Raw genomic sequence first — 15,127 nt, 5'->3', positions numbered from 1 at the left:
ACACAAGACGCGGCTAGCTTATAGTAAGTCAGAGCACTTATCAATGTGTAATAAATGGAGCTTCATTCCTTAGTGTTATATCCTGTCATTGATAAACCGCAGTACCAGGAAAACACACTCATAGTCTGACGCATACTCACAGCTTGTCATGTTTTTTCACTTTTGAGTCCTTTATTATTACTTCTTCCTTTTGTTGATCATTTATGTTACTTTTTATGTTGTTGTTGTTTTTTTTAATCATTCTTTCTATTGTTGGTTAGCTCCCTCTCTAGCACAAAATGTGCAACCAAGTTCTGAGAAAGTTCTAAATTATAGTGTTTTTTTATCCCAGGAAGGGAAGAGGAAGGAGTGATCATTTTATCACTGTAGTTCAAAAAGACAACATATTTGGCTCCATAAACCCTTGGTTAAACATCCTTCGCTGGATTTGTGTCTGTGTGTGTCTGAGTAGTGTACTACAGTGGTTAAAATGACTACTTGTGACACCTAAGCTTGCAGACTTCCAAGTTTTAAGCAGGTCAACCAAAGAGAGATTTTTTTAAGACTAGGAAAACACAAGAGGTAACAATAAAAAGTAAAACAACATTAAATTGGAGTAGAGGAAAATTAGAAAAATAAGATTCATTTTTTATCTTTTCTGTTCTATTTGGTTATCATTATCTTGCAACCTCTCTTATATATTATTTTGTGATGCATTGGGGAGGTCTTGACCCGAGGTCCAGGACTATTGTACTGTAGGTGTCTAAGTATGTGTGTGCGCGCTTGTATAATGATGACACGGACACAAAGAGGCTTTGTTTAACTTTTAGTGCGTCCCATAGTGCTGACCACCACACAGGCACTTGTCAGCTCATGGACATAGAGGAGGGTGGCATGAATGTGAGTGTGTGACATTGTGTGAGTTAGTGCTGCTTTATGCATGTGAAGATTTGTGGGTCAAAAGGTGACATAACTGCATAGGAGGATGGTCCTTTTTGCGGTGTGGATGCTCCCCTCTGTGTTCAGTGTGTGTGTGAGGGGTGTGTGCAGTGTGTGTGTGTGTGTGTGTGTGTGTGTGTGTGTGTGTGTGTGTGTGTGTGTGTGTGTGTGTGTGTGTGTGTGTGTGTGTTAGGGTCAGGGGGTAAGTTGTAAACCCCTTTGGGTGTCAGATGGGTCATACGGCCAGTTGAATGAGGTGACTGGTCTGGCTAAAGGTGGTTTACAGCCTCTTGCTAAAGAGGTGAACATCCTGACACGCCCTGCAGGTCCCTAACACACCCAGGTCACATAAACACACACAGACAGAATATGTAGAGCTGCTATCTTTGCTCTGCTGTCATCTGAAAGACTGACACATGGCCATGTGATTTGTGCTTTGGATGTCACCTCAATGCCTGTTGCAAACCGTCATATAATTCTGTGCTAATATGCATGTGTCTGCACCACATTTATCAGAATGTCATCATGTGTGTCTGAGGTTGGGTGGTCCATTGATTTATTGCCAGTATGTCGCTCTAACACATGTTCCAACAGTAGCATTGATTTTTTGACTAATTGTATGAGACCCTCTGCCCACTCTAACTATCCGATGTTATGGCAGATACTCATCCCCTCTCAGCATCCAACGCCCACCTCTCCTCTGTCTTTCACAGGACAGTTGTTGTCAACAATGGCATGGACAACAGTAGAGTCAGTGGACCAGCCCTACTCATTACTGCAGACAAAAGAGCTGTGGGCCTTTTGAACAAAGCCCTGCTCCGTTCACTGCCCACTGCTGTAAAATGCTGCTGAGTTGTGATGCCCATGAAATAATGCACACTCATTCTCTCTATTTATCATATCCATGGCAGGTTATAATGGGATGGAATGACTCTGTGGGAGGTTGTTCTTTCTTAATGCAATCTTTATTGGAGCCTGATAGTAGTAAGAACAATGCTCTACAAATAGTTTTCTATCTCTATAGAAGTAAATGTGGTCTCTTGTTTATTGAGCTGACTGTGCAGGTTTTTATCACTTAAACTACTGTAAGATATATGTGGCCACTAATGGAAAATAACTTAATGCATGAACTCAAGTAAGTTCAAGTTTGAGGTACATGCAAACACATATAAGCATCTCTAAAATGTGATGCAATGGTATAGAAGTACCCAACAGTGTATAACGCAGTCAGCTCAACCTTGACCAATGTCAGCATTAAAGTGCTGCCATGAGTATTGCAGTGTAGTATAGGGCACTTCGCCAGAATACAACACTTACAAGAGCCAATCTGTATAATGAGTCCTCTTGGATTTGATACTCAAAGCTACAGTTAACTTTTGTAAAAAAACATTTTTCGATATGTTTGCTGAAACTGTCAGTGCATCCACACACTAGTACAAGGCAGTCTTTGAAAAAAATAGTCGCTCACTTTGCCTTGTATTGCTTCTAGTAGCCAGTACATGGAAAATAGCCAGCCAGAGCCGAGTCGTGCGAAGTTTGCTCTGGCAGTTAGTCAGTGTTTTATTTTAGCTTGACTTTTTTTCAATATAGTGCCCAGGTCACAAACTTTCTCATTTTACAGCTAAACAGTAGGTAAAATATGTTTCTGAATATGTTTAAGGCGAGAAAAGGGCAATGCACTTACAGAATCTTGATTCATATTTCATCAGTGCTGCCTAATTTGACTGTTTGACTGCAGTTCATTAGAAGTGATTGACAGCTGTGTTAGAGACTCCTTGGCTTTGATTGGTTGTATTACATTCAAGTTCAGTGAAATTTTGCAAATGGCATTAGAAGTACTAAGAAGCCGATCACACTGAGATTCGTTGTTAGAGAAGCGTCGCAAGCAAAACCATTGTTTCCCTATGGCAGACGCAGCTCTCTTGCTGCTTTGCAGTGCATTTTACTGGCGGTTTTTAGTCGTGAATACAAGTTTGAAGTATTTTTAACTTTTCTCCTCAAGGCCCAGAGTTGCACCGCCCATCAATGTCACTTTTGTCCATGCGCACGCAGCCCCGCTCCCAAGACGCTTCCAGCTGTTTTTCCAGATGGGCCTCCAACGCATGCGTCTCAGTGTGATCGTCCCCTAAGAGGACTTGAGAACTTCTTTTTTTTCAGTTGTACATGAGTATCTGTCTTATGCACTACTGTTTGGATGCAGTGACATTTTCAGCAGGTATGACAAAAAAGTTATTTTTTGTTTTTCACATTAACGTTATCAAGTACAGCTTTAAGGTAGCCTAGATTTCCTGATATATTTTTTTGCATTTCACAGAAACCACACCAGAGAGATATGCAAACATGCTTTACAACACACTTTTCTGTCCGTGAGTGAACAACTATCAGTGGCTGCCCAGAAAGTGGTTTGCTTTTCCTTTGCTGAGCTTCTTTTCCACTCTGCCGTGAGACTCCAAAGATTTAGTTTGAGAGAGAGGGAGTAGGAGAAAGAGGGAAAGGAGTGATTGGAAGAGTTAGTGAACCTCCAGTCCTAATCGTAATCCATCCACCATCCCCCCACCCATGCCTTTTTTCCCCATTTGACTCACCCCGTTCTGCGTCATGATTTTGCTCTCTACCCAGCCCAACACGGAATGTTAATCAGCAGAAAGCTGCTTTAGATTTACAAGGGGGAATTTGGATCCAGTTCTTTGAAACGTCAAACTCCTAAGTCCCTCTATCAAAACCGCTTGTTGGACTGTGAGAACCATGCCGCAGCAACAGGAGTTTGTATCTGAACACAAGATTTAGGAGGGATTTGATGCTGTTAATTTATTTGCTTGAGCTTTTGAAAGTGAAGAAGCTGTGACTGTCTGTTGATGTCACTCAAAGGCGCATCATTGCACTCTCAAAGTCTGTTAATTAATATCTGAGATCATGTGTGAATGCTTAATTTAGTGTGTAAGAATTAGAGAAGAGAGAGGGAATTAGAAAGAGAGGTTCTAGCACAGTCTAACAAGTAATTGGATTGGTGAGTCACAAAATGAGCCTTTATATGGGTTTATTCAGGCAGGGGTTGAAGTGATAATGAATCATGTGTCCGTGTGCAACATGCTGCATGTCTAATGCTGTCATGCTGAGGTTATTTCAGTCTTTATCATAATGTTATTTTTAAAGGTGTTGTATTGTAAAAGTTAATAAATGACAAAACCAATGAGAAAACATCAAATAAATACAAGCTGTGATCAGTCTGCAAGTCAATTCTGATGAGCCACTTGAGGAAGTTGCATGATTTCACTGAGACAGTGAGTCCCACATGTGAAATTCAACGCATTTTTTTGGCTATTCTTATCATTTTCTAAAATGAACTCCAGACGATGTCCAAAGAATTATGATATTGGCCAGAGTGCCTCTTTTACACCTGTAGCACACAATAGCAGAACAGAAATGTTCTCACCAACTGTAAATAATCTGTTTTGTTATGGTGAGGGATGGCACCTGGGGAGAACGCGCAGGATGCAGGACAAGATGTGAATTACACCATGGTCATGAAGCCGGTTCATAATTTGGTCATAAATAAAAGTCTCTAGCTTTTCTTTTGTCTGGCGTTGTGGCCTCAGCCCCTACCCATGGAAGTTCCCAAATCTCACTGTCTCTCCAGTTAGACATTTTTGTTGCTGTTTTCATCTATATCAACCTTCTTCTTCACTGTCGGAGGTTTGTTTTCTTCCAATTTTGTGTGAGCTTAATGATGAAAGCGTCATCAATACGCCCACTCTCTTGCAGTGAATTACACAGACTTTGCCCTAGGTAGCTTTCTGGGTAAAGTACGTTTAACATCAGATCCAACTTGTTCGGACATTTGTGTTCTCACATTGAGCTCAGCAGATAAATGCATGCATGTTAGTGCATGTGTGAAAGGGGCTCTGTAGTTTGCATGCAGAGGATACAAACAAACAAAACTACTTGTGCAGCTATGAAAACGGTGAGCAAATGAAACTAGTAAATCGGTCCTGCCTGTTCAAAACATTTTTAACCCTCATATTTCTTCATTTTCAAAAACGTTTTGTTCAAAACATGTTTTGCACTTGCCCACTTGCATACCTTTACTTGCAGACTGGTTAGAGTTCAGTGCTTGCTCAGTTGTTAATTTTAAGTTCAAGGCTGAAACTACTTAATTTCACAATGAAAAGACTTAGCATCTGGCTAACACCAAAGGGCCAGAGTTAATGTTTATTTGGTGGTAAGTGGTTTCAAACACCCATCACACAGCATACACTCGAAAAGTCACAAGTGTTTTTAGGCATCTGAGAGAGATCCACATAGCCAACTGGCTGGGAAACTTTAACTGGAGTTTCCTCTCCTGAAAAGAATATGAACTTCCAACTCAGTCTGTGATTTACCGATGTTAATGTGTGTGTTTGCGTGTGTTACTGAGAACGGCGACAATCTAGAGTTCAGGTTCAGGCCTTTCCTCAATGAGCGTGTTGTCTGCAATCCAAACTGACTGGCTCTCTGTTCTCGATCTCTAGAGGGTCCAGCTGAGAGAAAATGAGCTGATCACACAGACAGAATGGGAGCAATTAGTGCAAACACACACACACGCATACACACTTTGTGCCTCTTTGCCCAGCCTGCTTCCCATAATGTTATTTGTCAGAGAACTGAATAGAGGGCAGCTTGTTCTTAAAAGGGAGGTTAACTGTTTCTTTTTAAAATGGGCAAATAAAACAGTCCTCCCTTGATCTGTTCCAGCCAATAAGATCCAGTCTTTATTATGGTTGCAGTGAGGTGATCGAGATGTTGGCTTTAAAAAATGACACTAATGAGAATGAGAAGTGTCCTCTACACTAAAGTGCATGTATTGCCACCATTATATTTTGCTGTCCTGAGTTTTTATTTTTCAAACACTTCACCTCTTGGCAGTGTTTTAGATGGTGACATCATCTCAAAAGCCAAAGTGGATTTGATTATGAGGGGGCAGGTTTGAGGTTAGATGTTTATATGGATGTGTTATTGCAGGGTGTGCATAATATCCGTCGCCCTGTGTCATTATGAAAACAAAACCAGCCTCCAGTAGAGTGTATTTCGAACCCCAGTAATGTACAACAAGCCAGTGAAACCTTTAAGAACTCGTCATCCAATAATAGAGCTATACTGTCCCTTTGCTGCACATTATGCGGAGTGGCGTCACATATGGGAATGGGAGAATGTTGAATGAGACTAGATAGCCACAGGCACCACAGTCAGCCTGGAATGTAAAATATAAAACATGATTAGAGAGCGAAAGAGGGAGAGTAAACGGGGGGAGAGGATAAGGGGGAGAACGCTGAAGTCATGTTTAGGATTAGGGTTAGTTGTGTAGAGGAGCTTATGGCGATATTTTTCAGGGCTGCGGGAAACCAAAGCTATCTTGAATCCTACCGCTCCTAATTCTTCTGTGTGTGTGTGTGTGTGTGTGTGTGTGTGTGTGTGTGTGTGTGTGTGTGTTGGGGAGTGGTGATAGTACATTGTTGATGTGCTGATCACATTTACAGCTCAACAGTTACATTGTGGCAGTGCTTGAACCAGTTCATCCAAAAACAGAAATGTGAATTGTATAATTTTTGCTTTTATGATGATGCCCCGTTAGTCTTGCATTAATTGATGGATAACCATGCTTTTATCAGCTTTTTTGCTCACTCTTACTAACTAACTTACAAATATACATAAACACACATCTTGTCGCGTACCTTAGCTTGCTGAATGAGCGACCAAACAAACATTCACCAGGGGTATGTTTGCTGCTAATATCAAATTGCAGGCAAGATAGCTAATTAGCTGCTCAAACTGCATGTAAACATACCTGCAGATGTCACTTCAGGCCATTTAGATGCTGGTGTGGTCCTTCCTCTTCAACATCACTACTCCATGCTAGCTGTTGTCAATCAAACCAGCAAACTTACACGAAAATGAGCAATTCTTACTTTTATTATTAATAAAAATGATAATAAACAATAAATTTGTCCTATTTGCATTAGCTCCTCAGACTTTCTCAAGAGCATTTTATGTGATACTAAATGTTTAAGCCATCTTGCTATGGTTATAGTAACAGCTCTATATCTTCCAAGACTTTCAGTGTAATATTCGCAATATTGGAAAACTTTCATGTCAAACTTTCTGAACACAGCCAGCATGCTTCTTCCAAAGATACCCTGTACCCAGTGTGGAGATTGAGATCTAATCTTTGTGGATTTGCACGCTGGGATTCCAGGGAGACTTCTAACAATGGACAGATCCAAAAATCTTTTTTAAAGCCTGTGGACAGGAACTAAGTTTCACACTTTTAGATCTTTGTTTTAAACTTTCAAATCTAAGTTTTAACCTTCTTTGTGGTTTCACTTCCTCGAAAACATCTTTATGAGCCAAAAGCTTAATGCTGGATAACAGCAACAGCCTGAAAACAGCAGGCTGATCAAGAACATGAAATCCTTTTTAACTCTACATGTGGTTCCTTCACATTTACTAAATATAGCAACTTTCTTTCTCTTTCAATGGTGGCTTGTGTCTCGCAGTGGTTAATGATGTGTGTGGGTGTTCTCACTCAGTGACTTTGGGAAGCCACGTTTTACACAGCTGATAAGGTTACTTCCTCTTTTAGCCCCAGCTGAGAGCCACCTCTGACCTATGACCCCTTGCAGCCAGGGGTCACCAGAGGTGTCAGGGGACATCGACCAGACCCCACTTCAGTTGTCTATCACAGTTTGGTATTTTATCAGACTTGAACAGGCATTTGTGTGTGTGTGTGTGTGTGTGTGTGTGTGTGTGTGTGTGTGTGTGTGTGTGTGTGTGTGTGTGGTTCTGTGACAGAGATCAGTATTTGTGGTCCCTTTTAAATCAGAAACATCTCGAATCGCTCACACGAATATTCCAGTGAAAGGTCAAGTGTACTGTAAGCAGCTCCAGCTTATGAATGCTTCTCTGTCTGTCCCCAAATCCACATAGGTAGTTTGTATTTTGAAAGAAACGCTTATATGCTACCTCGTCAAATGAATGATTATTTTAAGCCCAAATACTAATAGACCACTTTAAGTTTCTAAATGCCCCTCTGTCCCACTTGGATTCTATTTAGATAAGGAACGAGATGAGGGTCCGCCAGGACAAGCAAACACATGGATATTTTTAACCCTATATGCAGTTAACTGAATGGAGCTTATCCCTCTGGTTCGACGCACAATAAAGTTCATTCATCAATCTCACTGTTATTCTTTTAGATATCATGCTCAGTGCGTCCAACAGAAGAGCTGTGTGTGGCACACAAACTCTGAGACACGCTGAGAAGAATGTGGTGTGTGTGTGTGGGTTTAGTTTGATGGGTGAAAAACAGGTGTTTTGGTGCCTTTAAGTGTGGAAAACAAGAGGCCGGACCTGTGAGTGAAGGGTCACATCTGGCTGACTGATTCCACTGACATGAAATGAAGCTCAAGCATGTGTGTGTCTTTTGTTGTGTGAAAGACGCGGCGATCAGGATACCGTGGGGGTGATACACACCCATAACAGCCCGGTCAAACACTATACTATTGTGTGACTGTCCACCCTCCAGCCTCCACACAGGGACTAGCGTGTAGCCCCCTGGCCCAGAATCAGAGCTCCTTTCTGGGCAGGGGAAGTGTCTTTGAAGCCCCCTTTTCCCGACTCTCTGATCCATCCACCCTGTAATGAATGAAGAGGCTGTTAAAGGAGACAAGGCAGGTGCTCACTGCTGTGTGAGCTTGTGTGTGTGTGCACACACTCTCCTGAGACTTGGGGTTTTTCTCTCAGCTTACTGAGAGCATACAGTAGGAGTAAAGCTGATCATGTCCTTCTGTCTTTCATACACTCTCCACGGTAGACAAAACAAAGCCGCACACACAGACCAATCAAGATCCAAGAATGCAGTTTTGTCAGAGATGAGCTTGTGGAAAGAGAAATGCAACTAGAAAATGTGAAAGACTATGGCAACACAAAAAGAAACCTTCGAGGTTTGTATCCTTCTCACAGGAACCATTTATTGTGAAATACTTTGTGACCTAACCATTTTTTTTCATTTTTTTGTATCACAGTCATGCAGTTGTTCAGTTTTCAGCCTTGTCAAGTTGTGATTTATGATAACATTTACTCATGAAAGCTTGGCATAATGAACAGTATGTCTTAAATAAATGCAAAATTAGAAACTAAGCCCAAAGTTGATTCACAGTGTGAGGTTTTGCCATGGTTGGAAAATTTAGACCTGTTTTTTCTGGCTTGTTATTGAATGTGAAATTAAAATATCTCCCAAATATTTCCTGAAAAAAGTAGGTATGAGAAGCACTGATGTCCTTCAAAGCTTAGGTATTTTCTTCCCCAATGCTGCTACCAAGGCCATGTGCAAAAAACACAAACTTAGTGTCAAGTAGAGCTAGTTGTGACATTGGGAGATAACATGAGATTTCAGAGCAACAAAGAATGAGAGTCAAGGCTTGTGGGAAAGACAGTGATTTGTTCAGATCCATTAGCTTTGACTCACAGTGTTTCCTGGCACATTTTATTAGCAGGTTCAAAGTTGTTATGGACTCCTAACAGTAGATTCAGATCTAATTTGATGGCAATATTATTAATGCAATACGACTCATTAAAGCTCCCAATAGAGGTGATAACCCAGCATGGCAAAGTTTCAAAAACTCTCAGTATTATAAAAAGTAGTTGGAATTTTGTGATCTTGTTATGGCAGTATGTCCACTGTGAGTGATAGCTTAGCTGAGCTAGGAGGAGCTGTAATGGTTTCGAGAGATAGTTTGGATGGGCTAGGGACTGGCACAGGCTTTGTGGTAAATTTCAGCTGTGATTTGTAGCTTGCATTCCCATATGACATTTGCAGGGTCAACCTCAGAAATGGAACCATAACGGCCGCAAAAGAATGAATCCCTTGTGCCACTTGTCTTCCCCTGCCTCACCCTTTTCACAGTCTCAGATATTCCTGTCTTTTTCCCCCTCAGTCCCTCCTCAGTTATATCCCTCCTCTGCATGACTCATTCATCTTCCATCAAAGCTCCACAACCCTCAGTCCCTGTCCTTCTTTCAGCTTCTACTCGCATCCCCTCCTCTTTGTATTATCCTCAACCTTTTCAAGCGCTCGAGAAAAATGATGCATGTAGTACTGGATCTGCTGCTGCTGCTCGTGATATTAGTGGTGGTAGTGGGGACAGGCCCTGGTTGGCTTGTGGACCTACATCAGGCCCAAATGACGCAGGCTGGGGTTCAGCGGTGAAGCAAGCAACGGGGTGGGACTGTGGGAACTACTGAGAGTGTGGTGGTGTGCGAATATTTGCCACAGCTTTGAAAGAATATGGCACAATCAATTGAAACTAACATTTCTAAAGATTTTGCCTTGTTTGAGAAACATCTATTTTGGCATGCTAAATATAGGCTAAAGATTATTCTGTAAAAGCTATAGCACTAAAATTTAGAATACATTAGATCAATTCCTGTTTGACATGTTTGTTTTAAAAAGAATTTAGCATGGGATATTTCTGTGAGCTGGAAATTTTAAATAGTAGTTAATTGGCTTATTTTAGTAGAAGTAAAAACAGAAGAGAGCTGTGCTTTAAGTTTTTAGACCACTTCATTATACTGTTTTAATTAATCCTTCAGGTATTGTTAGGTTTCTATTTTGAAACATTTGTTACATTTTATGCAATAGGCACGGTTTTAAGACTGTAATTACATCAATGTGATATTCTTTGTGAATCACACTGTAGGGAGTCAGAGGAGTTCATTTGCACACCACAGCTCACCTCCATAGAAACACACGCTTGCACACACCTGCCGACACATTGATTCTTTTCACACTCTCACCCACGCTGAGACAGAATTTCTCAAAGTGGCTCTTACACCTCAGGAGGCGCGAGTCTCCGTCATAACTTGGAATCGAGCCATCTTTGAATGAGGTATTCACATTACTTGTCACATACAGGAACACCTACCACTCCGTCATGGAGGCCACTATAGTTATGGTGGTCATAAAACATGGTGGTGTATACACAGGGAGGCAGTTCAGGAGAGTATGCAGAACATGGGAAAGTTAACACAATAATGTGAGAGGTCTCTCGGAAAATGCAGCCATGAAAATGACATACATCTATGAGAAGATGGTCCAAGGCCTTCAGATTGTAATGGGGGAAAAAGAGCATCACACAAATTCCTGTAAAAGTGTTAGTGCTCCAGAAGATTCACCCACGTTCATGGGCACTCAGAGTCATTTTAAGGAATGATTAACAAGCCAAGATAGCAAAACTCTCATCATAATTACCAAAATACCTGAAGGGATGCATCAAAGAGGCGCAAACATACTTTATATGCACAGACCTGAGTGTGTGGGTATGTTTGTGCTTTTGCGAATGAACGGGGATGTGTTGAAGCTTGTGTACAGTTTGGTTGTCTGATGCACATGTTCTTTGTAGTAGTGGTGCTCTGCTAGAGGCAGCCGTTTCCATTGTGTTGGAACGGGGAGTCAGCACATATTATACATGTCAGATGGTGCAGAGAAGGTACGAGAGAGAGAGGGGGAGGGGGGCAGAGTTAAACTTTTTGTATGAGACTGAATTCCCTGTGGCAGCATAACTCTGCTAGAGTGAACACATCTTTAATCCAATCAATGTGTTTTTCATTTATGCTTCACTACTGCGGACTGAAGTGACTTTCTACTTGTATGCTAGGCTTTGTTTTTAGGAAGTCATCATATCATGTTGACGTCGGGCTCTCTGCAATATTTCCCTCCCACTGTCTTTATAAAGCAGTTTATATGCAGCCTGTCATTCAGGCTGGATGATTCTTCCACCCAGCAGCACATATGATTAAATGCTGTACCTGTCTCATAGATAACTTTTACTTTTATTGTGATATACTACTTGTGCTTGTGTCTGTACTACTGATGGTAACTGCTGTGTGCATGACAAAGCAGTATGTTTGTGCAGCAAGGTAATGTATTAGACAGAGCCCTCACTCTGGGGCATAAACTCTGCAATATTATATTAGCAAACCCTGCTTGCCAGTTCAGACAGACAGCTCAGGTTATGTTGCGACACTCACATCATAAAACACTCACTGCAGTATGCCTTACATCCAGCATATATTTTGCAATGAGGCAGTCTCAGCACCCAAACATTGATGATATCAAAGTTGCTGCTTATTTCATAAGTTTCAACTCCACCCTTGCTTGTGGAAGAGATCTAAATAAGTTATAATTGTTGCTTTCAAACATCACCTCATACAGACTTTGTGGATACTTGCAGTTGAGTGAAAAGAATAAAAAACTAGATGCTTAAAATGGAACATTAATGTTGTTAACCTGAAGGGTTGTCAAGTCTGGCATACCTTTGATGTATGCCCGAGAAACTCCCTGTATACATTCTGGAAACTTAATTCAGCTTTGGGAACAGTACATGTTTACTGTAAACACATTAAGCCATATCTCACAATTAACTGTGCAGAAAGTTGTCAATACAAGTATATTCTATAAAAAGTTTTATGAGTGAAATATTGTTTTTTTTTTTTTTTTTGTTTTATTATAACTTTTCTTATTACAAAGTTCAATCTCCTCTTGTGTCATGGGGTGTTAGAAGGAGAGACTTCAGACTTCAGAGTATAGTGATGGGATTTTTATTTTTCAAAATCCCTCTCAGATTCCGACAAGAGGACACCGCTTGCCGGAAGCACATGGCAATGTCATTTTAGGGATGGTAGCCCATCTTTTCCCTTTGGAGGAGCAGGGAGAGTTTGAGATGAGGAGGCTTCTTTTCCTCAGGCTTTGTAAATAAATCACAAACCTGCCCAGATCGCCTTTCCTCTTTTCCATTTCTCTCTTCTATCCCCAGCCATCACCCACTCATTTCCTCTGGCTTGGCAGAGAGCTCTCTCTTGCTACCGAAGCCAAAATAAAGGTTAACCTTTGGGCAGCTAACCGTGTTCACCCAGATCGACTAGCTACATAGTAGCTAACTCACTCAGGTTCCTCCACAACCACAAATTGCTCAAGACAAAGCAAATGAGGGTGTGGGAGCTAACAGTCAGCAGATAGATACTTAAAGGCAGAAAATAGCAGCTCTCGCTGTTCTGTTCTCTCCTTCACTCGATACTATTTCAATCTATTTGAACTGGAAAACAACGGTCAGAAGGGGTGTTACAGCAGTAAAAGAGCAGGATGATATCTTCAGGTTACGTAAGAATGATGTTATCTTCTCACCGGCAATTAGTTTGACAACCAGCTGTCATGTAAAATAGAGGAGCAAACCTGGTGTTTAAACATTACATATCTTTATCTGTCTGTCATCTGATTTCATAAAGTGAAGTAAGTCATAAACTGTTGACAGATACCCATATGTTTTGCGTAACAGTATGCATCCAGTTTTGTCTGGCTGACAGGGTCTCCAGAGAATCTGTACAAAGAGGAAATACCACACGTGCCCTGACTGACTGTAGTTACACCACAAGCCGTAATAGTAGATGGAGTATCCTGCAGGAAAGACATGTAATCAGTGCATATTAGTCAAACTATTGACTGTTAAATGGACTTATTTAATGTGTAAATTGCTCGGTGAATATGTTTGTCAAAGTTGTTTAGTGTTACGGTAGATTTTGGTTTTTCCTAAATTTTATTTAGAGTCCAGTTCATCAAACAAAAAGTTTTCCCATCCTGGACCAAGATTTAAAACTCAACCTTACAACCTCTTCTGTTTTTTTTGGCGAAGGATGCTGTTTTCTATAAAAATCAAGAAGATGGACCACAATAATTTGCTTCTTCATCTGTATATATTATTGTAATGTGTCGAAGTAATAAAGGTCAGGAGAGGGGTTATTAGGGTCGTGGGCTTCTGGTGCTCTCTGACCCTTTTAGCACTCTGTTGATTGATGACATCCTAAATATGCATCCGTGCCAAGCCTTTATCTTGCTGAGTGTTACCACTGAAGTCATATCAGCTCTAACTATAATGTATTGTTACTATCCTTATTTTACCTGTTTCTTTTTCAACATATCTGCAGATATGCCCAGTACACATCAAGTGCATACTGTATGTGTTATATATGTTGTAAAATATTCGTTGTTTAAAAGAAAATAAATATTTGCTGTAACAATGAATTTCTAACTTGATCATCTTTCTTGATAATCTTTGCTGTGAGGCCTCAGCCTGCTTCTGATGCAGTGTACATTTGTTTTGTTTGAATTAGCCTGATGTCACTGTGCGCTGTTTATTTTCCTGAATGTGTTGAGAGCAAGGCTCAGGTTCCCTTTTGTGTTTATTTGCCCTCAGCAGTGTGGATTACATGTTACCAGGATTACAAATACACTATGTAAATACCACCAGCAACTGTTTTGGGACTTCTGCAGAAGCAGTGTAAATAGATGGTTGCTAAAGTTATGGAGGCTTGTTTGCAACTCTCACAAACTTGTGATATTAACCATGAATGCCATTCTCTCTCTCTGTAGGTGTTTTGTCCCTTCCGGCTCATTTCAGTCCCTACACAGAGAACCAGCAGACGTCCGTGGACAGCAGGGAGGATGCCTATGCCCAGCTGGAGCTGAGGACGCTGGAACAGTCCCTGCTGGCTACCTGTGTGGGCAGCATTTCTGAACTCAGTGAGTACACCTAGTTCAGAATCATGTGTGTGGTCCTGGATCTCCTTAATATTAGCAGATTTTCTTCGCATTACGTGTTTAATATATTGAATTCCTCTGAGCTCTTTGAACAATCATAAAGGTAAAACAGAGACACTATAAAACATTCTTGTTATTAGAGACAAGTAAACCTTCCCAGAAAAGATAAACTAATTGTTGGATTTTTAAAAATACGTTACCATATTCTTAACACTTTCTAAACACACATCATTATATTCACATTGCTCACTGGAAGACAGGAAACCTTTCTTCTTCTAAAAAGACTGTTATTTTAGACAGTCAAGTGCCAAACAAAGGTAAAAGATTTACTTTTTAAAAGCTTCATCTCTGTCTGAAGATAAGCCCCATTGTGTATGTTATTGTGAACGTCATGCACACTCACTAAAAATAAGCAATTTAACACTTTATCTGCACATGGAGCTCTGGAGAATAAACCGAAAATGCCCCTGATTGTACTCTGTCTGTCCCTGGTTTATTTTTCCCAGCAGGGTGTATCATCACAAACTATCTGGTACTCTGAATTCCCCCCAGTAAATTTAGGCACTGGTAAAAGACGTAGCTGCA

The 15,127-nt window shown here is 40.8% G+C and overlaps 1 protein-coding gene across 1 annotated transcript in view; it reads left to right on the top strand.

Moving 5' to 3' along the window:
• abtb2b (ankyrin repeat and BTB domain containing 2b) overlaps nucleotides 1-15,127 on the top strand; it is a 75,397-nt gene that overhangs the window by 16,062 nt on the left and 44,208 nt on the right. The window contains exon 3 of the mRNA XM_088079999.1: nucleotides 14,375-14,524. Within this exon, the coding sequence (XP_087936125.1) occupies nucleotides 14,375-14,524 (150 nt within the window). The remainder of the gene's footprint in view (nucleotides 1-14,374; nucleotides 14,525-15,127) is intronic.

Source organism: Plectropomus leopardus, chromosome 7 (assembly GCF_026936395.1).
Source record: "Plectropomus leopardus strain MGB_pleo_1.0 chromosome 7, ASM2693639v1, whole genome shotgun sequence".
Lineage (NCBI taxonomy): Eukaryota > Metazoa > Chordata > Actinopteri > Perciformes > Serranidae > Plectropomus > Plectropomus leopardus.
The sequence above is the reverse complement of the archived record's forward strand: the minus strand, read 5'-3'. Positions and strand labels throughout refer to the sequence as shown.